At 49.7% G+C, this 27,500-nt stretch overlaps 4 protein-coding genes across 19 annotated transcripts in view; 1 reads left to right on the top strand and 3 right to left on the bottom strand.

Annotated features, from left to right (window-relative positions):
- LOC126570588 (embryonic polarity protein dorsal) overlaps positions 1-18,630 on the bottom strand; it is a 20,916-nt gene extending 2,286 nt beyond the window's left edge. The window contains exons 1-7 of one of the 9 annotated variants that reach the window (XM_050228467.1): positions 18,514-18,625; positions 18,045-18,391; positions 17,153-17,405; positions 13,089-13,685; positions 4,503-4,565; positions 326-751; positions 1-258 (exon numbers count right to left, since the gene is read on the bottom strand). The exon at positions 1-258 is cut by the window's left edge and continues 137 nt beyond it. In XM_050228467.1, the coding sequence (XP_050084424.1) occupies positions 1-258; positions 326-751; positions 4,503-4,565; positions 13,089-13,116 (775 nt within the window). In that variant the 5' untranslated portion in view covers positions 13,117-13,685; positions 17,153-17,405; positions 18,045-18,391; positions 18,514-18,625. Of the gene's footprint in view, positions 259-325; positions 752-916; positions 1,573-4,502; positions 4,566-13,088; positions 13,686-14,442; positions 14,822-17,152; positions 17,406-18,044 lie in introns of those variants that run through there. The other 8 variants (XM_050228466.1, XM_050228468.1, XM_050228469.1 and 5 more) reach the window with 8 other exon arrangements.
- On the top strand, positions 7,850-9,585 carry LOC126570633 (uncharacterized). The gene is made up of 2 exons (XM_050228556.1): positions 7,850-9,197; positions 9,264-9,585. Exons 1-2 carry the CDS (start codon positions 7,893-7,895, stop codon positions 9,441-9,443), a joined length of 1,485 nt encoding a protein of 494 aa, XP_050084513.1. The 5' UTR covers positions 7,850-7,892; the 3' UTR covers positions 9,444-9,585.
- LOC126570635 (uncharacterized) lies at positions 9,555-11,144 on the bottom strand. Its single transcript, XM_050228559.1, has 2 exons — positions 9,855-11,144; positions 9,555-9,761 (listed from the first exon to the last, which is right to left on the bottom strand). Exons 1-2 carry the CDS (start codon positions 11,076-11,078, stop codon positions 9,555-9,557), a joined length of 1,431 nt encoding a protein of 476 aa, XP_050084516.1. The 5' UTR covers positions 11,079-11,144.
- Positions 18,631-27,127: 8,497 nt separating the features above from the next.
- Positions 27,128-27,500, bottom strand: part of LOC126570595 (apoptosis-resistant E3 ubiquitin protein ligase 1) — a 32,132-nt gene continuing 31,759 nt past the window's right edge. For all 8 annotated transcript variants that reach the window (XM_050228489.1, XM_050228490.1, XM_050228492.1 and 5 more), the window contains one exon: positions 27,128-27,500. This exon is cut by the window's right edge and continues 1,411 nt beyond it. The gene's annotated coding sequence lies outside the window, so the exon portion shown is untranslated.

The following is a 27,500-nucleotide window of genomic DNA, read 5'->3' as shown; positions in this document are numbered from 1 at the left end:
GCACCCGGATGTCCTCCTTCACGACCTTCTCGCACAGCATAATGATGTTCTTGCCACCGGATACCGGGGCACTGCAGTCACTCAGCCGGCAGATGGTGAGATCCGACATCGCCTTCTTGTCGTAGATCACGTCCGACACGACCGGTGTGAGTGGTTCGGTGAAGCGCCCGGTGGTCTTGCCCTCGAGAAACACCTGGAAGCACAGCCGGACGGCGTTCAGATCGATCGAGCTCGCTTCAGTGGCGTGATTGAACCCCGCTGTAAAAAAAAAGGGAAGAAAACCCGTTCAGTTTGTTGGTTAACGATGTGTAGCCAGTGCACTTACTTCGGAATGGATCAACACGGATCTCAAGTCGCTGCTTGAGCGCCTCGGCAACTTCCTTCTTCTTCACGCACTGGATGCCAAGATTGTTGAACGAGTAGCTCATGGTGGTGCTGTTCATCTCGACCGTACAGACGCCCTTCTTACAGTCCTTCCCGACCAGATTGTGCGGATGGGGCTTATGGGCGGGACCGTCGACGGTGACGCAGGACACAACCACCACCGCTCGACCCCGGTACCCCTGTACGCGGATCGTCGGGAAGGTTTTGTTGTCCGCGGTCGTATTGACACCCGGGATCGAACCGGCCGATCGTCCCTCGCACAGGTAACGGAACCGGATCGCCTTCGGGTGAGGCTGCTCCGTGATCTCGACGAACGGTTTCGGTAATGGTGGCATCGCTTCCTTTATGTCGTTACCAATTACACCAACTGCAAGAAATTCAGCGAGAGCGAGAAATTAGAGACATTTTGCGCAGAGTTTCTAGTGCGTCTGGTTTGGAGATGTCAGCCAATAAGAGCCAGATGCTAGAACCTTTAGATACACAAACGTGGAATCTATTTGACGGATCGGACCAGCAACACAACGGCTATTACCTTTGGGCGTAGGACATGCAGGAGATTGGGTTTGAATTGGTTTTGGAGTTGTTGTTGGTGGTGGTAGTGATACTGATGGTGGTGATGCTGGTAGTACTGTACTTGAACTTGGTGAAGGAGATGGTGGTAGATCTGGTGGGGTTGTAGTAACGACAGTTGGAAGGGAGGACACTTGTTCAACACTTGCAGTAGCAGCAGCAGTAGCAGCAGCAGCAGTGGTAGCAGAAGTACAAGTGGCAGTAGAAGAGATGTTGGCAGAAGGCACAGCAATGGCAGCGGGTTCGCAAGGACCCGTAACGACAATGTTCGGCTGGTTGTGCACGACCACATTGTACAGCCCGGCCAGTGGTGATCGGTTCAGGTGGTCGAGCTTGTGGAAAAGGTTCAAATACTCGTAATCGGACGACGAGGTCGAGGACGAGGATGAAGCGGAAGAGTTGTAGCGAGGAGTTGGCGTAATGAAATCGTCATCGCGCCCCTCGGAAGGCAGACAGACGCCAGTCAACGGAAGGGGGGACTTGCGGTGCACCGGAAAGGAAGACATGGTCGTGGATGTTGCGTAACGCGCGCACAACTATGTTTGGGGGCGCCTCTATATAGGAACGATGCCTAGGAAGCAGGGATGGATATTTACAAGACGTTAATCGTGGCAGTTAGAGCATCGAGAGCAAACGGTGGCCGCTTCTCACATCTGGTTGGCCAAGCTTTTATTTACATTAAACCATGAACGACCGGCCAGAGGTCGTTCAGGCCAACATTCGCACGATCGATCTCGTGTGGCCCCGCGAGAGCATGATGATCGAACGTGAGTGTTTAATTTGGGAACGATGACTCCAAATGCGATCAGGTTAGAACCGATTTGCTGTCTAGGGGCGCCAACGAGAAGTTGGTTCAAGAGGAGTGACGTCGATTAGTCTCGACTTAAGACTCACGCTCTGTGCGTCTCTCTCCCGTTCACTGACTTGTTGCAGCCATCCATTAGACGCTCAACAAACGCGCTCTCTCTCTCTCGAACCAACTCAGCCCCGTCGACGGATCAACTCAGAGCATATATGCTCTGGGCGTCTACTACACAAGTACAACATTATTATCGCCGAGGCGCTGCTCTCGCTCGCCGGCAGCCCAACTCGCGCAACTTAATGGAGAATTCTATTTTTAAACATTTTCATCTCGCACTGAACGCTGACGTCGCGTTCTCTGCACCGAACAAGAAACCGTCGGTCGCCCTCTATCTTGGGCGAATTTGGAAAGGAAAGAATGCGTTCTCCGAGGGCTGCGATAAAATTTAGCTCATTAGTTAGCACATCAAGGACCACGAATTGCACAGACAGGACACACAATGCACACGACACGTAGCTACAGTAGCTTTTAAGCGTTCGCACAGATCGATCAAAGACTGAGCGATCGATTGAGTCTCGAGCAAACACAGCGCACTGAGACACAAATTCCCTGCAACACCGAATACCAAGGGTACAGTCTACTGTCCACCGGTCAAGGGGTTAAAGCAACAGCAGGAACAGCAGGAACAGCAGTAGTAGCAGCAGCAGCAGGTCGTATTGGGATCAAATGACAGAAAAGGAGGAGGAGAACTATAGTGGGAATTGATGGTGAGACCGAACCGAACCTCAAATGAACACGTATCGTGGTGTCCGACTCCGACGTTGGATCACGATCAACTTGCAGCTCGAGCAGCGTGCGCCAACCGTGCCGGGAAAATGGATCCCGTGAAAATTGCTCCAAATTTTTCTCGGCTCTCTCTCTCGAGGGTGCTCTCTATCTCTCTGTCTCTCTGTCTCTCCGTCTCTTGCTCTGTATTTACGATTGAGGCATAGGTCAGTCTGAGTGAGTTCTCTTCTTAGCTCTGCACGATCGCGATCGCGGTGGAAAATCACATTTCGCTCAAACTGCAACCGCGCGTGTGTGCGCGTGAGAGAGCGGCATGTAAAACAGATCAGATGAGAAACGGCACAGGAAAATGGCACAAACACATGGTGGATGCAGCACAGAAGCACAGTAACTGCAACCACTTGACACACTTCTTTGCGTCCTCATCGCGCCATGTTATTGCGAATCGCGAGGACTTATCGCTGCGACTGGCTGGTCTTTGGTAGTCCTCGGGGTCGTACGATAGTAGAGTCTAGTTGTGGAAGACGTGTATAAGCTCATGCTAGGTTAAAGTGCCCCCAAATGATCCTACGATCCTCTTTTTCGTGCATACGCGCGATGATGCGGCAAATCGATTCGCGTCGCAGCACAGGATGATTATCAAATTTTCACCGCACGCGATTTCGGCAAACTCCCTGTCATCGGTGACGTTGAGGATCAGCACCAGCGCCCGACACACGTGCGCGATCGTGATGATCGCGCAGCTGTACAGGCTGGTGCCCCTTGCGCACGAATGTCTTATGCACGACATTAAAAATAAAACCGTGACACCGCGCAATAATCTTTCCCCCTTTTTTTCGAGAGGGTAAAAAGGATGGTAGAAGGTGCGGAGGGTGTCATGATTGCAGTGGCCAACCGACAACGCGGCTCAAAATTCGGCGAATCGCCACCTCCGCCACGCGATACTAACCATCAACACCACCAGCAAGACACTGCGCCTCTTATGCTTTCAGTGATCGACCGCGATCAGGATTTCGTCGAGCGTAATGGAGCGTGTCCCGTTGTCCGGTGTGGGGCGTTGTTGGAGGAAGAGTGTGACAAAAAAAAAATGTCGAAAAAATACTCATTTTCCGTCTCCAACTGTCATTGAGTGTCGGGTGACAGGTGTCGTACGTCCACCCGTGGCCTGGCCCCTCGCGATCCGTCCGTATGTGACGCAACGACAACGCGGCTCCGCGCAGTAGTAGTAGCGATCATCATCTTCAGTCGGTTCAGGGCGGAGGATAACTTCCAAGAATTGACTCGCTCTCTCTCTCTCTTGGTGGCAAGTGGCGACAAGTGGCGGTGTGCGGCCTTCTGGTGCCGCACCCCGTGACTCATGTGGTTTACCAAGAAACGAAGTTAATGAGTTGCTTCTTAATGTTTCGAATCCACCGACTAGTCGCTTGCTATTCGCAAGGTGCAAGATCACCACCAAAAAACTGATCATCACTCGTAACCATTGGGAGGATAACACATACAGACGAGGAGCAGGAGGGTGCTCAGAATCCGATTTAGTTGTATGACTAAACAGTGCTTGGCACTGGCGCTCGTGTTGATACTTTTGCTGCGACGCACTTGTCAGTATCGCACCGAGTTAAAAAAAAAAAAACATTAATTTTCCACGCGTCTCCTTCAGGATTCAGGGGCGCTGACTCAATCTTGCAGACCACCGGAGGCATCGCAGACACAATAAATCAATTAGGTCGGTGTTGAGAAATGGGAAAGTGGGACTACGGGGACAGATACCAATGGCTGTGTTGGATAACGCAGCGTTTGAAGTTGACGGATCGCGTCTAGCCGGCTCGCGTTGTTGCAAATGCAACCGTGCATGGGCATGGTATGGTCTGGTGCCAGTGTCAAGGTCAGGCCCCCCCGTCAGTGCAAGCTAAACATCTCTCTTTCGACACCCCAAAAAGGAACGGAACGAACGAATACTTACTAATATCATCCAACAGGTCGCTAACTGCAAAAATCTCCTCTACTGGCTGCTGGCCGTTTGCATCTGCGAGGGGAAAGAAATACAAAGAGAGAGAGAGAGAGATAGAAACGAATGAGGAACGTGTGAGTGTGGGGTTTGAAAATTAGAAAAGCGAAATTCGAATGCAATGCACTGCAATGGTTTTGCTTTGTTTGTTTGAACATCGAGCGCATCCCTTGCGCGCCAAGGGTCATCTACATACTGGCCATAGGTCTGTGAGTGTCACTCTGCGCGCGCGTGTGTGTTTGGGGAATGTCAAGAATTTTCCTCCTTCCACAAGTGCCACATTCCATTCCTCTCAGCATGGCGACGAGCACCGCGGAATGGTGTGAGTTTGTGTGCGGTGCGAACGCGTGTCCATTATCGATTAATTTGGGTTGGAAAAACTACATTTTTCTTCATTCTCTCTCGCTCTCTTGGGGCCATTTGGACCTCCAATGTCGTCGAAAGAGACGATGTAGTGGTGATGGGGGGTTTAATTCGTGTTTCCACCTCGGTCACGGCCACCAGCCGTCTCAACTTCGTCTCGTGGTCTACCTCGTAGCATTCAAGGGGGTAACAGAGAACAATGGCGAGAGAGAGAGAGAGCGCCGCAAAGTCAGAAGCTCCTCTGTACTCCTCTGATGGTGTGCTTCGGCTTCACACATTCCAGCGTGATTTATGGAGTCGAATTTGGGTGGGTAGGAATCGTAGGGTTGGGGTCCGTGATGGAGGCCCCACAACATTACGCAATATCCGTAAACGTGGTCTCACGGGCTGGTCTCCACTTCCACGAACTCGCTCGGTGTGGTATGGAAAACCAGATATCGATTAGGACCTCCAGACCCCTCCCTCATGCTTCCCTCATGCTTCTCTCTCTCCCCTCAGTGGAAACCATTTTATCGAATCAAACAACGCACAGACATGCCACCTTCGTCTTGATGGAGTCGAGCCCCCCAAACATCATCACTATCGTGTATCGTGAATTGGTTTTTCCCAACCACCGGCGCGGGTCTCGTGGCGCTACGAATCAAGTGCAAGGTTGTGGCAAGGGCAATGGCACCGAGCTGTGCCCTGGAAAATCACTACAAACACGTTTTGTCTTCATCGCGACACTACAAAGCACAAAGAGCTGGCGATCTGGTGCAAGCACTTGTTCTGCCAGCAAATGGTGGTTCTCAGTGCTCAGACCACCAACCGAGGAGAGGATCTTTGGAATGTTTGTACGCGATGTTAATTACCCTGCCCCCTGGGGAGCACACCGGGAGCGGGGCATAAATCATGCTTGCACCCATTTTTGCTCTCTGGAATGTCGCCGTCACCTTACTTGCACTCGAATGGAGGCGCATGGCATCCCGTGTAAAAAAGGGGGAAAATAGCAGCGAACCGTTCGTTTCGTAGTTAACACGCAATTGAACACTTGGTCCTTTTCGTGGAGGATTTGCTGACAAGATTAACGAGCAGCGACGAGCAGCGCCGTGCAGTGCGACAGGCTGGTGCATTTAACTACGAGCCACGAAGATCGCAATGGAGCGCCGTTAATTAACCATTTTTGGACGTTACCGAGATGCAGCCGGATGGGACAGATCAACCAGATTGCATCATGACACACGCGCGCGTATTGAATACCTTTGTGTTGTGTGCACACTGCCGCTGGAGCGATCGTTCGCTCGATCCGCCCGGTCCGCCATGACATTGGCTCGCATTACACGACGAAGACCAAGATGGTTGCGTTCAATAACCCACATCGAAAGAACATCAACCGAAGAAGGGGGGGAGACATGTCGCAAAAGAAGCGGCGCACTTTGAATGGATCGCTGACGACCATAAATTAGCCCTTCAGCCACATAAAAGGTATCCCATTGCGCTGCTGCTTGGTTGGTTGGTTGGTTGGCTTCCTTATTGCAGATCGTTGACAGATATCCGCGATATTCTGGTGATGCGTTCTGATGCTGAAACACACGCATACGGACGCACGCACACGTACAATGCCTTCTTTTGCATCGTGAAGGGGGAAGTGCAACAATAAATCTAATACAATCGTCAAGGTTTCGCAGCCCGTGCGCGCGCTCGCGATGTGACAGGAAATGCGAGCGAACCAAGCCGGTCACAAAACAAGCAAACTAGAACTGCGTTGATCATGAGCCGTTTCGGAACCGGTTCAAGATCGTTTAACCGGTTGCCGGTGCGCGAGGGACAGGCAAGCGAATGAGTGAGTAAGGGATCGTTCTGATGCGCTGCACTGATGCGATGGCTTTATTAATTTTTGCTTGTCCACGCGCGGCACAAGAAACAAAACAAAACAAAAAAAGGCCCCCGGCATTGTTGACTGACACCGGCTGTTCCACCGGCGGTGACAAGGAAGACGCACTGGTGCTGGCGATCGACGAAGATCCAACCATCTGCCACCACCGAGTGGAGGCCATGGTTTCGTTTTGTTTCTTTTTCGCGAGCGGTCGATCGTACATTTGTCACTTCCTTGTAAGCTGGTGGCCTTTTCTGCTGTGCGGTGCGTGTTTGCCTTGGAGAAAGAGAGCTTGTTTTTCCACGGCGTGACTGTCACTGACACCTTATGATTGGTAGTCGGTGGCCGGCGGATGAAAGGCCGTGTTATTAACCGACGGGAGCTATTATAGCGAACCGCTTTCACCCCCCCGGCCCCCGCCCGGTGGTGTACAAACAAATGGTCGGAACAATAAACACCGTCTTGCTGGGATCAGCTGTGTGATTACAACAGAAGAGCAGTGCACTGAAGGGAAGTTGTAAAACTGATCGCTCAGCATGATCTCCATGTTAGTACACAATGGCGGAATGGCGGAGGATCGATCACGGAGTGCAGGAGTGACATATGTTCGGCCTGTTGCAAGTGAACTGCACTCATCATCGCCATCACCGACAAATACGCTAGATTGTGATCCAATGATTCATGTCTGGCGCATTGTATCTCCAATTGTTTACTGCACCAGGCCCAGGCCGCTCATGGGATAGACAACGCATTCCCGACGTACCAGATGTGCGCTTCGGTTAGAAACGCGGTGCAGCAGGCTCCTGGAAGCTGCTTCCTGGAATACACTAAAGCTAAGCGATGCACAAACAGGCCTGCCCTTTGCTATCACCACGCGCGCTGGCTCGCGTACGGCACGCGGGGATTTGACGGCAAATTTAGCGAGAAGTTCCCCGAGAATCAAGAACAGGGAACGTACCGTGCATTAGGTAAACGTTCGTGTCAGATGTTGTTTGCTCTTCTGCTCCGAGATAACGGGCGAATGTGGGCTACGCGATACACGGCCACGGGGTTCGCCACGGGTATAAGAAAGGCTTTCTCTAAACGGACCAACCATCAGACGTGACCGTGAACTGGAATCGTGTAGAATGGCGCCTTCATCGTGCTGTACGCCGGTGGTGTTGGGATTGCTCCTGCTGCTCGGTGCAACCCGTGCGGATCCGTTCTTCGGCAATAACTACGTGTTACCGCAAGGTGCCCGGTTGGGTGCGGCGGCCAACACGGTTGTCCGTAATCTCGACGCTGCTCAAACGCAGGTCCGCTCGTTTCTGATCAATCCAACGGCATCACCGTTCCTGGCAGCCGGAGCAACCGCACTGCGTGACTACGTCGGTAATACGACGGCGGTACTCGGTCAGCTGTACCGGGAGATTGCACAGGTAGCGACGGATCGTGTTACGGCACCGGCCGTCGTGTTTACGCGCCTGAACCTTGCCCTCAACAATGTCCGCCAGTGGGATCAGAATCTGACGCAAAGTTTGGTCGTGCTGAGCCAATCGTTCAACTACGATGCGAACGTCAATACCGCGGTCTTCTTCGAGCGGTTTAAAAGTGACATCGGCAAGAATGTGCAACAGTTGGCCAACGTGCTGGAACTGCTCCGCGGCGCAATCTCACCGATCGTTGGTGAACCACTGAACACGCAGCAGTTCCTGCAGGTCATCTCGGCCAACGGAACGCTCCAGGAGCTGCTGGATACCGTCGAGGCGGCCGGCCGGCTGTCCACGGATTACGCCAGTAGCGTAACGCGGGTAGTGGCCGCGGTTCGCACCGCTAATGACTTTCAGTCCCGGGCTTACTCGCTGATCCGCACGCACCAGGGATTCATCAACACGGCCGTCGATCGGTACAGTGCTGCATCGAATGCTTCATTCGTGCGCTTCCTCGTTGCGGCCGATTCGCTCGTCACCCATCTGAAGGACACCAACCAGAGCTTCGTGTTCCGGTGGCCACTACTCTTCAGTGAGTCGGTACGGGAGAAGCTCGATCTGCTGAACAACTCCATTAACCATCTGACGGGAAATATCGGCCTGAGGACGATTAATGTGGCCAGCGAGATCGACAGTAACCAGCGGCTGTTCAAGACGGGCCCGAATCCCCTGGCATACGTGCAGGAGGAGGCCGATCTGTTGACGCGCATCCTGCTCGATGTGCTGCAGGGCGAAAACTACTGTGCGACCGGTTTTATTGCCTCGTTCAATGCACTACCACCGCAGGTTAATGCACTGATCACGGCTTGTCTCGCTGATCAGACATCCCTGGAGAGTCAGGGATCTGCACAGCTTGTCTCGATCGCAAACAACTTCCTTCGACCGTACGTCACAACCGTGTACGGGCGGCTAAACATTTGCTTCCAGCAACCGTTCGAGAAGATGACGGAATGTTTGGACAACGTAAGAACACTTTGTTCTGTGTTCTGTGAGAGTTTTAACCTCTAAATACTGTGCTTTCACTTTCAGATTGTCGAGACGATCGACTTCCGGCCGCAGTTTTTCCTGCTCGATCTAACCAGCCAGCTGTTCTTTGAGCGCGTCCAGGAGGAACTCCCATACTGTAACTCCCGCGTCCTCGAGTTCGTCCGGAATGCCGGTCTACGGGAGTCGTGTGACATCCGGCAGGGACCACCCTTACTGAATTGATAGGACGTTCGCAGTTCCAGCGACCCACTAATACCAATACTGCGACTACTACGCACAAAGATGGAAGTAAGGGTTCCTTTTCGGTTTTCCCCCTGCTCTGGGAAATACACTTTATTTGTTGGACGACCAACGGTTTCGATAACGCGTTCGCTTCTTGCTGTAGATACACATTTCCTGTATGTTGTGATAGTTCAAGAAGTAACCGTTCTGGGCCACACAGTTGTTGAAACCGTGCTGTATTTCGCTATCCACCAGTGTTTCGATCTGCTTCGCCGCCCCATAGATCCGCCCATTCGCCCAGCTGTTCTCGTAACCGTTCTGGAGGAAAAATAATGGAAAAAACATAAACACACGATCAGGATGTGCGTCACCTTCGAGCTCTCCGGCCCCCCCCCCCCCCTCTCCAATTACCAGTTCCAGACAGTTGCTGAGCTTCCGGGGTGCATAACGGAAACAAATCTCGAACGCAGCGTACGACGCATTGATCGCACCGACGATGTACGTATCGAGCACCTGTGACACGATCGCAAACGTTTTCTCCTCACTGACGCCCTGCTCCGCCAAACACCCGTTCACGTGGGCGAGCGTCAGGTTGGGGAACGCCAGTATCTTCTCGATGTACGACTCGGTGCAATCGTTCGCGAGCATCGGATCGGACGCGACCTGCACGGTGACCTGCGTCATGTAGCTGATCGGTGCGACGATCGAACCGCGCGTCTTCCACTGCTCGATATCGCGGTGTTTGTACAGCTTCAGGTTCTCGAAGTTGATCCGTACCTTCTGGATCGTGTTCTCGATCGCTTTCTTGAGCGCGATAAAGTGGGCCGTGGTGGATTTGGGCAGTGGCGCCGTACTGATCCTCTCCTTGAACCGCCGGTATAGGTCCTCTTCGAAGGCGCGCAGCTCATCCAGCCGATCACCGGCCAGCTCGTCGAGCTGGGTGAGCGAACCGTTGATGTACGCATCGATCGACTCATTGAAACCGGCCTGGGCCGCCTGGGCACGTGCCATCGTTTCCCGGGTCCACGCATCACCCTTCTCGATCACGTCGGCCAACCGGAGTACGTTCTCCTGTAGCTTATCGGTGGCGGCGTACACATCGTCCACGGCTACACTCACATCGCGCTGATTGAACAGCGCTTCCGAGAGACTGATCGAACCGATCCGTAGATCACTGTTGATCGAACGGAGCAGATTGTGGTTGTACATGCTGTAGTCCAGATTCTGGAGCATCGAAATACTGTTGACCGAATCGTAACCGTTCAGGTAGCGAATGGTTTCAATGAGTGCGTGCTGGATCGGTTCCAGGTCGCGGTTGGTGAAATCCTTGAAGGTCGCATCGAAATGGGCCGTCAGATTGCCCACGTACTCCATCAATCCGGCCGTGGCAAGTTGGAGATAGTCAACCGACGGATTCGAGCTACCGTCCGCTTTGAATCGCTCCAGCGCTGCTTGGGCCGTTGCCACGTTCTCTAGAATTCCCATTGTCCCGTTCGCTACCTCGTCGTCGTCGGCCAGCGGATTGGTTTTAGCACCGGAAGCGAGCAAATTGTCCCCGGCCGACACTGTCACCAGTGTTACGGCGAGCGCCACCACCAACACCGACGACGCCGCGCTGATTGAGTTCCGGTGCATCTTCGGTACGCCGATGCACTACACACGGTTGCTAAACACTATTGACCGGGGTTTACTACCACTTGGAATTGAGCACGGTGGTGCCGCGGTGCTACTGGGTTGAGCTCCGGTTTCAGACTGAATCAAGCGGATCGCTCGTGTGCCCTCCGGACACCGATGGACGAGGATGGTGGATGATGCGCTACTGCGTCGATACTATCATTACCTCTCGGATCGGAACAAAACCTCGTTCATCGCCACACAATAGGCAGGGGGGGGGGGGGGGGGGCGGTGGCGCAGGTTACGGCCATTATCATGTGGCCGAGGGCGCGCGTTAGTTCGCGGTAATCACGATCCACCACGGGCGGGCGCACCACGAATGGGGTTTAAACAATTCCTAATCATCGCACCACATACACGCGTGGAAGGTTACTAACAATCTCAGCCAGTAACTATCCAGTAGCTGTGGACTATATTTAGATACGTAGATAGATACGATACGCGGTGCTATCTGCGTGTCTCTGTCTTTTTTGAGACCCACGGAAAACTATTCCAGAATTCCGGGTGTCCAATTCCAACACGCAAACAGTGTCCGGAAGGTAGGAGAATGATTTATTTATTCAGTCAGAATTCCTATCTCCTCCGCCAGCTGTTCCAGTTGAGTTGCTCATCAGCGATCGAGATGATGCAGCAGCGGCTTAGTGTGGGTGGGGGAAAATGAAGTCATAAAAATGCACCAACTCGGGACACTAGCATCGCGTGCCCTGGGGTGTTGACTAGGGCACAGGGTAAAGTTGCAACAATGGTCGATCGTTGTGATGTGTGAGCGGGCGCCCAACCACATGTGCGCATCCAGCTCTCGTTCGATCGGTAACTTCCGAAGGTCAGCGTTTCTCTGTTCTGGCTCAAGGTTAGGAAATAATTATGTTAATTCTACGCGCACATTCTCTAACCAAAACAGTTCACTGAGCTCGGTGGAATGTGTATGCTGGTCTGTCTGTGGTGTGTTCTCAACATAACGGATCAACAATAGACCCAATTGACCTCGTTCATGAACTGAGGCAAGCCAAACCGCAACCGTTTGTTGCAAATTTCAAAGCATTCATCCGCCCAACGGTGTGAGTGCGTGCTAAAACAACCCCCTGTAAAATCTGTTCAATTGAGGCGACGGACGGACGAAGAGCGACGTAGCAATCAACCCAGGACCACGCGCTGGATCGTTGCGCGGCGGGGACTTTTCATTCAATTACGCGACCGCGTGTGGAAGCTATATCACGCCGCACGTTTGTCAAGTAATGTCAGGCGCATATCATTGATATTCTGCCAACGAAGAACCGGAGCCGTCAATCTTCGTCCGTTGCTCAAGAACGATCATAAACTCTGGCGGGCTGGCTAGCTGGCTGGATAGAATCGACAGCAGGGCGAGTGTGGTTCCTTCGTGGTGGATGAAATCATTTTATAGGCGCCCGAAAAAAAAACCCACAATGAATAAGAACGAGGAATGCAAACTCGGGTGAAAAAGACAGTATAGAGGGCAAAGCGAAAGGTTGGCCACTAACCCAGGAGTGATAAGACGCGTGGTCAAAAGCATTCCAGGGAAGATCAAGAAACGGGAAAATTACAATTTGATGGTGACGCCCAATGATATTTTAATTAATTACGCAAAGAGAGTGCGACTAGGCCGCTTGGTTTTACCCCGGGAACACGTGCAGATTGTACGAACGCTCGCTAGGCGCTTCTCGCTGCCTGATATCATTTTTAGCGCCGAATAAGGTCAATCTAGCCTTTCAACAATGTTTGACGCAATGCAAGGCGTACGCGGTCGCTTATCGTTTGAAATTGAAGATAAGCTAATCAGGACGAGGTGTCTTTAACCTTTAACCGAGTGAGCGTGAGCCGGCATGAGCATTTGTGTGACAGCTGCTAATTGGGCAGGGTGTGAAATGATGTAGCATTGCTAATAACCTTATTGAGCATAACTTACGCGACCCAAATTTAACACATCATATCACTACACGGAACAAAGCATACCTGCTACGACGTTGACGCCCACGTCCATGCTGCTTTGCGTGGTGTGATGAAGGGTGGAAGGGGTTTGAGAGGAATGGTCACTGGGTGGCCGTTTTCTTCCCTCACTTTCTCGATCACACACTCGTTTGCAAGCTTACTACAGTAGAATGTTATCTTATGTACGAAATGCGCTTCCCACGCCGGATGCGCGCCGGATTAGCTTCACGTTCGTGCACTTACGCGCCGTACGATTGTACGAACAACACTACGTAACGTAGACTGTACACCAACACACACTAACTCGCGTGGAATTTAGACGGACAAACTCAGAGCGCACGCAACATTCCATCCACCAGCATCTTTGGCGTAGTAGTTCTGCTGCTGCTACTGCTGCTGCTGCTGCTGCCGATAGTGTTTGCGACGATCACACGACGCAACTACTAGTTTATGCGCGTTAACTCACCGCGATTCTTAAGCTTTTACTTCACAAATTGTACATTAACAACAAACATTCAGTTTATGTATTTGGCACAGACTGTGTACCACTCATTCGCTGACAACTCGACATACTAATGATCAATCGAGCTCCTTCTTCATCCAAATCGTTGCGCAAACACGCTGCGAATGAGAAGATGAAAGAGGGAGAGAAAAAGACATAGAGAAAAGACAGAAAGAGAAAGGGATTAACCATTTGTTTTGGAATTCCCTGCATTGAAACACCATAGCATGCAAATCTCAATCAAACAAACGCAAAGAACGGTGCGAAAAACAAACAAATCAAAAGCCAAAGTGCGTTCTACAATCAGCAAAGGTGGTCCATGCGATTAATGCTGGTTTCCAGGTCCGCATGACGAAAGGAATCGTGTATATGTTACGCAAAAAGGAAAAGGGAATGGCGCCGAAAAAGCGAGGAAACAGCGGAGCTCAGCAACAGAAGTGCACGAATAAAACCAAGCAAAAAAACAACAACACCGCATTTTGTCGCTGGTGTTTCGGTTAAGTAACAGTAACGGGCGAGATTCGAAGATCCGGTGGCACATTCGACTAGTGTAGCCCAAATGTAAACAGGTTTGCTGTCCGGTCCGGGTGGGCCACAGCCGTTGGTGGAGTTAGCCGTCGGAGAAGAACGATGTGGTTTTAATGTGGTGTTATTTGAAACTAATTATTCTTCCTCACAGACCACTTTGCCTGGCCGAGCAAAACATGCATTTACTTTGTGGCGCTCAGATTACAGTACACTAGGAGTTTGAGTTTGAGCCAGTGATCGTGTAGGCGATCGCGATCGCTTGTGCGGCAGCGCGAACGGCTGCTTCCAGCACAGCCGGAGCGTAAATCACATAAACAAACGATGGAAAGATCACTTGCTCGCACTCACTAATGATCGCACCCAGCCGCTAACACTGCTACGGTACCGTATGGAAGGTGGAAGATGATCGTACCGGTCCACTGGAATTAGCACCGTGCACGGTTCCGTTAACAAAAACCGATGCGTTTCACTTGATCGCACAAATAGCACTGATCAAGCACAGGCAGCAGTTGACTGCTGCTGCTGCTGCTGCTGCTGCTACGGCGACGACGACGATGGTACGCGTGGACACAATTTAAGGCAGGTTGTTTCTACTGTCCACCCCCCCCGGGGGAGGGATCCGGGAAAGATGTAAAGACACAAAAGACGACAGCGTCTGATGGGAGCACGTCGCGAACGCGAGATAAAGCGGCGATCTGGCGCGGCGTGTCGCGATCGCCTGAAAGGAAGAGGGTGGCCGCGTCGGCACCAGGCGCGTTCGAGAGGGGAAAACAGTCACAACTCGAAGAAGCAACAACACACGATTCATCCCGATCTCCTCCTTCGCACCGAGGTCCGCGGGGACAACTTGTTGCAGCAGCAGCAGCAGCATTCCCCCTCGTGATCGCCCTTCCCTTCGCCTGATCGCGAGGTGCGACCGATCGTGCTTGTGTGTGATGATCGTTGTTGGTGGGTTGTGTGGCGGGGTGGTGGATCGATGGGAGGTAAGGAAGAGATTAAACCGGATCGGAAAAGGCAGCCGGAGCGATTGTCTGAGTGAGAAGGGAGAGCAGTCCGAAAGAGTCAGGGACTCTCACACCCGCAGCAGACGTGATCGCACGCATCTCGTCTCCATCGATCGTGATTTTGTGTCGGTGTCTTGGGCTGTGTGTGCGTTCCACTGGCCTGTCGATTGAAACCGTATGCGTGCGATCGCGCACACTGGTCTGGACGGCGATCGAAGGGGTGAAATGAAAGGAAAAAAAAAACCTGGAGCATAACACACACCAACCCATTCACACGATCGCGCGAATAGTGATCGTGGCCGTCGTGTGCCTTAAGTCGTGCGCGCGCGCGTGCGCAGGCTGCGCTGCCTTACGCGGAATTGTGTAGGGCTCGCGCCAAAAAGCAACCCTTATGTTATCGGTGGCTGCTGCTGCTGCCGCTGGGTTGATAAAGTCACGAAAGTCAAGGCGTGCGCCCGGTATCTGCGTGAGGCATATACCGTTGCTTCACGTCAATAGAGAGAGAGAGAGAGAGAGAGAGAGAGAGAGAGAGAGAGAGAGAGAGAGAGAGAGAGAGAGAGAGAGAGAGAGAGGAAGAGACAGACAGTGGGGAAGCAGCAATAAAACACCGAAATATGGTCCACCAGCTAAAGTGTGATTCGATGATGTCGTTTCAAGGTTTTTTTTTTTCGAGTTCTGCTAATCACTTACTGCACACACTCGCACACATAAATCGCTCCCCCTCTCTACCCTTTCCATAGTGAGTTATACGCTCGGCGTCAATGGTTCAAGCCCGGTGAATGGGGAAAACCATACGTTCCGGAATAACCCAGGGCGCCTAGTGATAGAGCGCCCGATTAAAAATAAACGGCACAGTACAGGACGCGACACCCTGGCTGCCGAGGGGGGTGTTTCCCGTGTTCTAAGATCGTGAAGTTATGCTTCCCTCCTAGTAGTTGCACCTTCCCGGGTAAGGTGTGCCATGGCATCTAGGTAAACAGGTTCTACAAGATGCATACAATTACTGGCCAGTTACGTGCGGGACGATCGGAGAGCGCGTGCCGCGGACAAAACAAAATAAAACCGGTAGTTTGCTTGAAGGGGTTGGCCGGGGATTTCCAGAATTATGAGCGAGCGTGCGAGCGTGATAAGAATTTACTGACCTATCAATACGCCGAAGAAGTTGGAAAGTTGAGCTGGGAGGGGCTGGAAAATTTGCCCAGTGACCGATGCTGGGAACCAGATTAGATTGTTGTCGGGAATTTCCCAACTTTTCTCGACTCCTGGTGCGGTTTGTGGGATCGAGCCCCTAATATGACTAGACTGTGTTTGCGTTCCTTCTGTGGGTAAACAGGTGGAGCAAACAAGGATTCCAATGTAATTGAGTAAGTATGGTTCGCTCAAACAGCAGAGAAGAATCTGCATAAAGATCAGCTCGTGAATTGATATCGTGAATCTGGACAACTTGTCGCTCTGATCGTGATCAATGGTACGTTTTTCAACAGTTTCTTTTTGTTTTGGCAAAACGATTATGACGCATCGTTGGCGCAAACCTAACCTATAGTGCATGGAGGTTCACAGACCGATGATGAGAGGCTAGTGCACGCAGATGTGATCGCCGATGGAGGTGGTGGGACGGGAATCGATTGCGTGTGTAGTTGTTGCGGACTTGCGGTCCACGCAGCCAACGGGGCGGGTGATGATTCATGCACCAAAAACAACGGCATTAGCCGCTATCGTCGCCGCTCATCCGGGAACCGGGGCCACACTGCTGGTCAGTGATGTTGTTTGTGGCCCAATTCCACTCTCGATCGTGGTGCGATCGTTGCAGCCCAAGGTCATTCGATCGATTAGGTAACATATTTCAACAGTTTCGGCAAGCGATCACCGACCCGGTTATAAGAAAACAGAACAGTGCAATGCGCCTGGACTATGCGGCGGCGGCAGTACATGCGTCCTTGAGAAATCATTGGCAAAGCAATAAAAAATCATTTAAAATAGCGTGCACACAAACACAAAGACCAGTGAGAACGGATTAATCTAATCAACGCCAGAGGAAACACATGGCGACTTACCTCAGAGCCCGAACTCTTGATTAAAGATGTAGATCACACCGACGAGCGATCACCGTGCGTCCCTACTGGCAGGCTGGCTCGGTTTCGCAGTGCTGTCCAAAGATCACCGATACACAACAACGATACAACACTTTAACCGCGCCCCGGAATCAGGATCACGACGATCCAGCCGGAAGGAAATGACCAAAAAACAAACAACTCGACCGTGTTCCGTGCACCAAAACAGATCTTTCCTCCTCGGGTGCCCAGGTACCTGCGAAGGTTGAAAGGAAGAAGAAGAAGAAGAAGAAAAGGAGAGGTGATAAGAGAGACTTATCTCGCAGCCACTGGAGTAGCGTGCACGATTGATAACAGCACCAGCGCCGCCTTCTAGAGTACGCTCGCGGTACGCGCGAATTTGTCTGATAAGATGTTCGATGGATCGGACAGACCGCGACGACAGGTTAGACTGGTGGGTGTTGCTCGCTATAAACGCCCTATCGTGGTTTGAGTTAGTGCAATGGGCGCAGCGCCACTCTTTTGCCGCCCGCCCTCACGTTTTTGTTGATTGTTTTTCTTTGTAAAACACGCGGGAAAGTACTGTTCCCTGTTTTTCTCCTGTTGTGTCCTGACCGTGATTTTCCTAACACGATGTAGGCGCCGCAACGTGAGAAGTTTTGGTATTTGAACGCACGCAACACGGAATTCAAACAAACATACAAAAAACCCCTCAACTCAATCTAGTAGTCATCGTCGAGCGCGGCAATTGTTTTGACAAACGAGACGGAGTCACTCGGCTGTCCGCATACTCCCTAACCTCGCTTAGTGACGCCAATTCTAAGGCGAGGGAGATCATGCGGAAGAAGATGCCTATGTCTGATTCGACACACACCAAAGCGGCAGCAGGTCTCACCTTGTTTAGCACAATATTTTCAAACCATATAAACACTAAATTCAATCCCAAAAATCACCAAACTCCCCTAATTCAACTGATTAACCAACCAACCACTAAAAACACACACAAACGACAGTAGAGTGAGAAACTTTTGAGAACAACTGGCGCGTCTACGGCTACTGCGACGAGATTGTGAACACTTTCGCTCCTTTGCTAGACGACTACTACCGCGTAAGCGTTGGTGTTTAGCGATAAGGGACTCGCGTCTCACGTTTGGTCTGGCTGCTTCGGATGAGAGGTCCTCTCGTGTAGACGTTTGAAAAGCTTCTGGCCGTTCCTTGCGATTCAGAACTGTCTTCGATTGCCTGCGGTTTGCCAGAAGAAGAACGTTAAGAACGTGCGCACGCGCCACGCCGGTGTCGGAAAAGCACGAGCGGAAAATCAACACAAACACAAGAAAATCCGGAAAATCAGGAACGAAACATACGAGGAACCAAGTGACCACCGAAACGCAGAAGGGAACAGTATTCGCGTGAACAAACAACGAGATGGGAACGGTGCGGCGCGCGCGTCTTTCTACCACGAACTCGCAATACCGATTCACGCAACCCGTGCCAGATGAGTGGACGCTCTTGGAAGTAGCGAGGTCTTGGTTGAGGGTGTTACGGTCGTATACACGCGACCATCATCCACACAAACTGCCGCTGGTGCTGTGAGCGTTGCTGACTTGTACCAATACGAGTGTCGCGTCGGTGGGTTGAGTCTCCCTCTCCTGATGTCATATGTTTTGTGCCGCGAACCGACAGTGTATGTCGAATGTTTCAATACATTTCTGACTGGTAATCCCGGGCATGATGTTGCCGACTACTTGTACCAAGCGTGGATGGCTAGTTCCCGTATGATGACGACGAGATTAGATTGATTGACCCCACGGGCGATGTAGTGTGCGTGTTAAGCGGGTGGCGCACACGCATTGTTGTTGCTGACAAACCCACCGCCGACGATCTCGGGCTTGGCGGGGCTCGATCTGGGAAATCCGGTTCTACGTCATGGATGTGCATGAGTATCCGGCGTGGACGTGGTGACCGCTGCTGCGTATGCTATCGAGAAGCTTTGTACTTTCCCCGGGCCTGTCCGCTATGTTGTTGCTGTTTGAAACAGTAGCTCATCATTTATGTGTTTCCCACGTTTTATGTTTTAATAACGTGGCTTAATGATTCAACTATGAAGCTTGGCTTTCCAACGCTGGCAGTTTTGATCCAATTTTCAGTGATAGCACGTTTGGAGCATGAGTCATCGATGATAGTATTTGATATAGAAGATGGCACGGTGATGGACGATGAATCATCACGCACTGTCCTCTCTCTGGTGGCGGTTCAATTAATGTAGGATCATCACGCGTGATCCGCTGATATCGGTTACAATTTTGCAAAGACCAATTAACAAGCAGCGAGGCATTAGAAGAGTTCTATGCGTTGGCACATATCATGTTACATTTCATTAGTCATACGCAGAGTAGTTGAATTATGCAAGGGTTCGAAATGGCGTCAAGATTCTGTGTCGACTACTAACCGTCGCGACCTGATGACTCCTGGCGAGGAGTCACCTGGTTAGAAGGTTCGTTAAGGTGCGTGCGGAGCCCACGTGTCTCAACCGCGTTGTACGCTCCCACCCTTTAGCATAAGAATTTATGTTGTACTGGAATCTGCTCACCGTTACAACACGCGTTATGCGGATGAGTCATCAGGATCGTGACTTTAAGGAGCGACTCCCGCTCAAGACGAGCCCTTTCCACGGGAGAGTTCATGGCTTTAAGATGTGTAGGCCGTTGGCATACATGACATCATTCTGGGCCGTGATTGGCCTGTTCGGAAAAGCAGCATGGTCCGAGACCGGTCAGCAGCATTCGCTGGTCGGTCGGTCGGTGTACCGAATGCGCGCATGTCCGACGTTCACCAACACATAGAGTTCATTGATGATTTTCACGAAACTGGCTTGGTGTTCGTTCGGTAGAATGTTCGGCTGTACACGATGGGCAAAGGAAAATCTAGGGCAAGCGTGTGGATGTGCTGGGTGAAAACTGCGGGAAAAGCGAAAAGGATCAGAACCAAACTGGTTCCAGGAACTCGCTGCAGTGACTAAGCGGCTCCATTGATTTCACTGTAGTGGGCGAAAGGAGTTGAAAAAGAAGATTCTGAAACGCTGATTCACACGCGATCGAAAGCATAAAGCCCGTATCATCGCATCGAAAGTGAGAGCTTCAGAGTTTGACGCTTTCCATCGAGTTGAACATTGCCGGAAGTGACGGTAATTAGGGGACGCATTTTCAATCGATTTTTCAATTATGAAGCATGCAGCAGAATGTGAAAGAAGTCGAAAGCAGTGTCAACTAGAGGACTGTAGCAGAAATTGCAATATCCTTACCACGCGATTCGTAGAAACGAAGCGCATAAGTTTATGCTGGGATGCCATTTGGCAAACAGAACGAATCTCGATGGTTGGATGAAGCATTCCAGGAAAGGCTTGTCTGTTATGGAAGATGCATGCTTGGAATTTATCGATTTTACAGAGAGAAACGAGTGACCGTCGTGCCTCCTGCTCCATTTCAGCGGCTGACATTGAACTGGCGGAATAGATTATTGGGGCTTTCCCGGGTTCGCAGGAACTTGGTATTGAACAAGTTCCGAAATGCGTTCCCGGAAACGGCAAGCTACGAGGATGGATTTCATTCATAAGAAGCTCCATACGAAGGTTACTCTGTTTTTTCCTTGGCTGACTTTCGGGTAGAGGAATTTATTTGGAAACGTATCAAAAAGGATTCTCGAATTTTAGCGACATATTTATCGATTTTATTTGATATGATTAAGCTGAATAAAGTATTTGAGAATAATAAACTTCCTGGATGTGGAGAATTCGAGTTTCTTATTCAAACTGAGCAACAATATCTTTAAAAATATATTAATTTAATTTTTAGAGTTTAGTTTTTAACTTCATCTTTGAGGTAGCCACTCGAGCCCCTGGTACTTAAATCAGCTCTTGCTGGAAGAAGTCCGTTTCCGGAGGCGGTATGGCGGCTCCAACATATTCGTATAGTAAATCACGTCAGAAACAACGGGATTGAGTTGTTTACTACAGCGCCCAGACTCCTTATCTTCGAGAAATACTTCAAAACATAGTAGTAAGGCGTTCAAATCGATCGAATCCGGTTCATTAGCATGAGAAAATCCCGCTGAAATTGAATAAAAGGTTAATGTAAAATGTTGGCCAGCTCGCGGGACTGTCGCTTACAGCGGAAAGGATCAACTTGAAGTTCTTCTCGCTGTCAGAGTGCTTCGGCAACGTCCTCCATTTTCACGCAGTGAACGCGGAAATTGTTTAAGGAGTAGCTCATCGTCTCGTCGTTCAAATTTATCGTACAGACACCCTTCACGCAACTGTCACCGACTAGATTATGAGGATGGGGCTTATGCTTATGTTCATCCTTTGTCACACAGGATACGTTCACTTTCATTCGACCTCTGTACCCGTGCACTCGAATGGTCGGGAATGTCTTGTTGGAGACCGTAGTATTGACGTCCAGGATTGGAGCGATCAACCGTCTCTCGTTCTCGAGAGTTTCCGGGTGCGGCTGCTCGATAATCTCAACGAAAGGTTTTAGCGGCATTGCATCCTTTGTTTTCAATACCGGGAATACCACAAGGAAGAAAGCCGAGAGAGAATGAAGAAAGAGGCATAGGAAGGAATGAGGAAGGTTCTTTCATGTTTCAGATCAGAGAAGCCAGAGAGAGAGAATGGAGAAAATAATACAAAGGAAGAGCTGGAAGACGTAGATCCGTGGATGTACAAAGAAAACTCCGAAGTCATGACGATGGAAGTGAGCTTAGCATAGAAACATATAGCAAAGCAATAAAGTGAGTTCGATTAGTAAGTCGGTTCATGACGATCGTCAACCGATCGTGAGTCGTGCAGGTGATCTAGTTTGTGCAATTAAATTCGAAACTAGTAGGAAAAATTTTCTCTCAAGAAAGAGGTTAAGGATCATGACTTCGCCTTACGCAGACAAGGACGGTCACAGCCTCGTAGGATTCCTTATAATCTAATGTTAGTGGAGATTGGAAATAAGCATAATCATAAACATACCTTCAAATGGTGGAGCACTTAGGTTAGTTAGTGATTCATTCACGTTCTGTGCTTTCTCCTTTTTGTCATAGATCACGTCGGACACAACGGGTTTTAGTGGTTTCCTGCAGCGCCAACCAACTTATCCTTGATAAACACTTGAAAACAAAGTCGTTCGGCGTCCAGATCGATCAATTCCGGTTCTTTAGCATGAGAGAATCCCGCTGTAAATGAAAACATAAATGATCCTAATGAATAACGTCCGCGAGACCGAGCGACAGTTGCTTACTTCGGAATTCAACTTGAAGCCATTCTCTCGCCATCGAAGCGCCTTTGCAACTTTCTCCTCTTTCACGCGCTGGATGTGAAGGTTTTTGAAGGAGTAGCTCATGGTGCTGCCTATCATTTTGATTGTGCAGACGCCCTTTTCGCATCCATCGCCGACCAGATAGTGCGGATGGGGTTTATATTTACGATCGTCTTTTGTAACACAGGACACGACTACCTTCGCTCGGCCCTCATACCCGTGGATTCGTATAGTCGGGAAGGTTTTGTTGGCGGCTACAGTGTTGGTCTCTCGAATCAGACAGTCTGATCGTTCGCTGTCTTCGTAGCGAAACCGAACCGCCCTAGGATGCGGCCGCTCGGTGATCCCGACAAACGGTTTGGGTGGTATTGCTCCCTTTGCATCGATACCGGTGACAAAAACTATAAGAGAATAAAAAACTGAAACTGTTTGTTTGCATATTCTTAACACTAGCAGTAGTTAAAGTAATGAAAGTAGCATAAGCGATGTTGGTAGTAGTAGCAATTATACTATTAGTTGGTTTTCTCTGTACTTCCCGCATTGTTTTCATTCAGCCATCATCACGTGGAAGTTATGTCCATGTTTGTTGAGCACTTCTATTGCTATTCTACCAACGAAAATTTGCTGCCTATGCACCAAGCACCACGATCATAAAACCGGGTGCATAGAACCGCTCAGAACAAAGAACCGTCCAGAGGGATAGAGATAGATAGGGTAAAAGGATAAACACTCACCATTAACTGATAAGTTGGCATTGGTTATGGTCTGCAGTATTTTGGGCAAATATAAATGTTTTTCGTTACTCCATCGTGGTATCTCATTATAATGTATCACAAAGAACGCCACGTGATCCTTTATCCTTTGCTGTTCGAAGCACTACGCAGGGTAAGCCCTATGAGCCTTTTGACTAGGTTGACCAGTGCAGTAACATAGTTTATGTTTAAAAAACTTTATGGTTAAAAGTAATGCTCCAAACTCAGCTAATGCGGAGCGAAACGGAAACGGTTCAAGTAAACAAAAATTAAATCGTTTCATTTGATCGCTCAGATCATACTTACACCCCCAATGGTTAGCAAAATGTTAGCCTCGATGTTGATGCTGTTCCACCGCGGTTTTGCGATCGTCTTGACGCGATCCGGAACCGCAGACATAAGAAATGTACGAATGTACGAACGTTTTTAGTGATAAGCTGCGCGCGTCTTCTGCTGCTTCTCTCGTGTAGACGTCTTCTGTTCGTTCTTTGCAGATCTTATGCTTTGAATTTAGAGTTAGTAAAAAGATTTATAAGAAACACAATGGCCCGGTGGGAACAGAAAATCGACACAAACACAACATGAAGAGTTAAGCGAGCGTCGAAATGCAGAACGCGCAAACAAACAACGAGTTGGGAACGGTGCGGCGCGCGCGTCTTTCTACCACGAACTCGCAATACCGATTCACGCAACCCGTGCCAGATGAGTGGACGCTCTTGGCAGTGGCGAGGTCTTGGTTGAGGGTGTTACGGTCGTATACACGCGACCATCATCCACACAAACTGCCGCTGGTGCTGTGAGCGTTGCTGACTTGTACCAATACGAGTGTCGCGTCGGTGGGTTGAGTCTCCCTCTCCTGATGTCATATGTTTTGTGCCGCGAACCGACAGTGTATGTCGAATGTTTCAATACATTTCTGACTGGTAATCCCGGGCATGATGTTGCCGACTACTTGTACCAAGCGTGGATGGCTAGTTCCCGTATGATGACGACGAGATTAGATTGATTGACCCCACGGGCGATGTAGTGTGCGTGTTAAGCGGGTGGCGCACACGCATTGTTGTTGCTGACAAACCCACCGCCGACGATCTCGGGCTTGGCGGGGCTCGATCTGGGAAATCCGGTTCTACGTCATGGATGTGCATGAGTATCCGGCGTGGACGTGGTGACCGCTGCTGCGTATGCTATCGAGAAGCTTTGTACTTTCCCCGGGCCTGTCCGCAATGCTGTTGCTGTTTCAAACAGTAGCATATCATTTATGTGTTTCCCACGTTTTATGTTTTAAAAACGTGGCTTAATGATTCAACTTTGAAGCTTGGCTTTCCAACGCTGGCAGGTTTGATCCAATTTTCAGTGATAGCTTGTTTGGAGCATGAGTCATCGATGATAGTATTTGATATAGAAGATGGCACGATGATGGACGATGAATCATCACGCAATGTCCTCTCTCTGGTGCCGGTTCAATTAATGTAGGATCATCACGCGTGATCCACTAGTATCGGTTACAATTTCGCAAAGACCAATTTACAAGCAGCGAGGCATTAGAAGAGTTCTATGCGTTGGCACATATCATGTTACATTTCATTAGTCATACGCAGAGTAGTTGAATTATGCAAGGGTTCGACATGGCGTCAAGATTCTGTGTCGACTACCAGCCGTTGCGACCTGATGACTCCTGGCGAGAAGTCACCTGTTCAGAAGGTTTGTTAAGGTGCGTGCGGAGCCCATGTGTCTCAACCGCGTTGTACACTCCCACCCTTTAGCATAAGAATTTATGTTGCACTGGAATCTGCTCTTCATTACAACACGCGTTACGCGGATGAATCATCAGGATCGTGACTTTAAGGAACGACTCCCGCTCAAGACGAGCCCTTTCCACGGGAGAGTTCATGGCTTTAAGATGTGTAGGCCGTTGGCATACATGACATCATTCTGGGCCGTGATTGGCCTGTTCGGAAAAGCAGCATGGTCCGAGACCGGTCAGCAGCATTCGCCGGTCGGTCGGTCGGTGTACCGAATGCGCGCATGTCCAACGTTCACCAACACATAGAGTTCATTGATGATTTTCACGAAACTGGCTTGGTGTTCGTTCGGTAGAATGTTCGGCGGTACACGATGGGCATAGGAAAATCTAGGGCAAGCGTGGGAATGTGCTGGGCGAAGACTGCGGGAAAAGCGAAAAGGATCAGAACCTCAGTGGTTCCAGGAACTCGCGGCTGTGACTAAGCGGCTCCAATGATTTCACTGTAGTGGGCGAAAGGAGTTGAAAAAGAAGATTCTGAAACGCTGATTCACACGCGATCGAAAGCATAAAGCCCGTACCATCGCATTGAAAGTGAGAGCTTCAGAGTTTGACGCTTTCCATCGAGTTGAACATCGCCGGAAGTGACGGTAATTAGGGGACGCATTTTGAATCGATTTTTCAATTATGAAGCATGCAGCAGAATGTGAAAGAAGTCCAAAGCAGTGTCAACTAGAGGACTGTAGCAGAAATTGCAATATCCTGACCACGCGATTCGTAGAAACGAAGCGCATAAGTTTATGCTTGGATGCTATTTGGCAAGAGAACGAATCTCGATGGTTGGATGAAGCATTCCAGGAAAGGCTTGTCTGTTATGAAAGATGCATGCTTGGAATTTATCGATTTTACAGAGAGAAACGAGTGACCGTCGTGCCTCCTGCTCCATTTCAGCGACTGACATTGAACAGGAGGGTCAATTGATTGGGGCTTTCCCGGCGTTGGTTTTGGCTGGCAATTTGCATTGAACAAGTTTCCAAATAGGTTCCCGGGAACTCTAGGATAGGAATACGGATTTCGTTCATTTTCACTGTGACCAGCAACTTAAACGTTTTTGCTTTTCTTGGTTGCATTTCGGATGGCATTTGATCGTTTATCAAGAGGTTATACGAAGACAGGGGTTTAATTGGCTGATTTACATTTTTTAAAAGAATTTGAGATGAATTAATTACCTAGATCTTGAAAATTTTTAACCCAGTCAATTCTGAATTTTGCCCATACATGCTCATTCGGGCCGTTTTAGTCCCCTTGATTTTTATTGCTGGTTCGGGGTTAAAGAGAGTAATAAAGGAGGAAAGGGAAGCGACGCAAAGGAAAGGGAAGCGATCAGAAGGGTTGCAATGGAGAAGGCAAGTTTAGTCGACGAAAGTGTTCCACCTTGAAGAATAACTGTCAGTAAATTATCAACCAATCCACGAGCCATTTCACCTCATAATTTGGAAGTGCATGGCTTTATTTGATTTGCTTTTTCACACCAAAACCCTACCGGTGCCTGTGTTCGCGGCCAGGTAAATAAAGGTAAATACAATTCCAAAACTGGTCACCACGCCGGAAATATGAAATGATGTAGTTCCGTTGCCAGGATCCGATGATGGAGGCGCCCTTCGAAATGGAGGCGCCAGGTAAACGGTAAAATTGCATACTTTCTGGGGTTTGTAATGGAAATTACCCATTCAGGTAGATAATCCAGGCTGTAGAAAACCAATATCTACTTCTAAAAAACAATGCATAGTCGGTAACCCTCGAGAACACACGCGCACACACTTCGCGCTTCCTCTCCGTGTCGCAATCCGAAGACAAAAGAAACGATCGGTTTCAACAGCAGGACGGGCACGTGGAAAATCCTACCAGGACTCCAAGGACCAGTCTACATCTGGAAAAACGGGTGTTCGTGGAAAAACGGTTACTTTTCTAAAGCATTGCATTCAACATAGTATGATAAATTGCAACCAATCGAATCGCAAAACAGCTTTAATTTAAATTTGATTTATAATACGTTATCAGTTATGTTGGCACGCGCGATGCGTGGGCCTCGCGTGAGCCATAACCATCGTTGAACCCAGAGTTCCAGAGTCATCGGTAAATAATACACCAGCAGGTAGTAAAAGGTAGCTTCTCTAATCCGTTCGATTATGCACTAATTATTTATTTCACTCCATTTAAGGTTACCAATAGTATGGTCGTACACACTCCAGCTCCAGCCTCAAGAATACGTTCCCATGGGATCAATATTAATTAACGTTCCTTTTTTATCCAAACCGGTCTCCCACTTACAATTTTCCCACTTCCGAATTACGCTTGTATCAATAGAGCTGTGACAAAATTCTAATTATTGCTTCTTGGAGATTGTTACATCTCATTTCAACTTCTAATCGAACCGTACTTTTTTTTTATACGTACTCTTATCACACCACTCACGTTCAAGTGACTAACACGCTTCAGCGACATAACTGTGACGACACAAAACCGGCGGTTGCTACAAGAAACGAACATTTTAT

The sequence above is a fragment of the Anopheles aquasalis genome, chromosome 2, assembly GCF_943734665.1.
Source record: "Anopheles aquasalis chromosome 2, idAnoAquaMG_Q_19, whole genome shotgun sequence".
NCBI classification, from domain to species: domain Eukaryota; kingdom Metazoa; phylum Arthropoda; class Insecta; order Diptera; family Culicidae; genus Anopheles; species Anopheles aquasalis.
The sequence above is the reverse complement of the archived record's forward strand: the minus strand, read 5'-3'. Positions and strand labels throughout refer to the sequence as shown.

Bases quoted from the DNA above. Each gene is read 5' to 3' on its own strand.
- LOC126570635 (XM_050228559.1), bottom strand. From the start codon at position 11,078: ATGCACCGGAACTCAATCAGCGCGGCGTCGTCGGTGTTGGTGGTGGCG. The intron at 9,762-9,854 runs GTAATTGGAGAG...TTTTTCCTCCAG, and splicing joins TCAGCAACTGTCTGGAACTG to AACGGTTACGAGAACAGCTG.
- LOC126570633 (XM_050228556.1), top strand. From the start codon at position 7,893: ATGGCGCCTTCATCGTGCTGTACGCCGGTGGTGTTGGGATTGCTCCTG. The intron at 9,198-9,263 runs GTAAGAACACTT...TTTCACTTTCAG, and splicing joins TGACGGAATGTTTGGACAAC to ATTGTCGAGACGATCGACTT.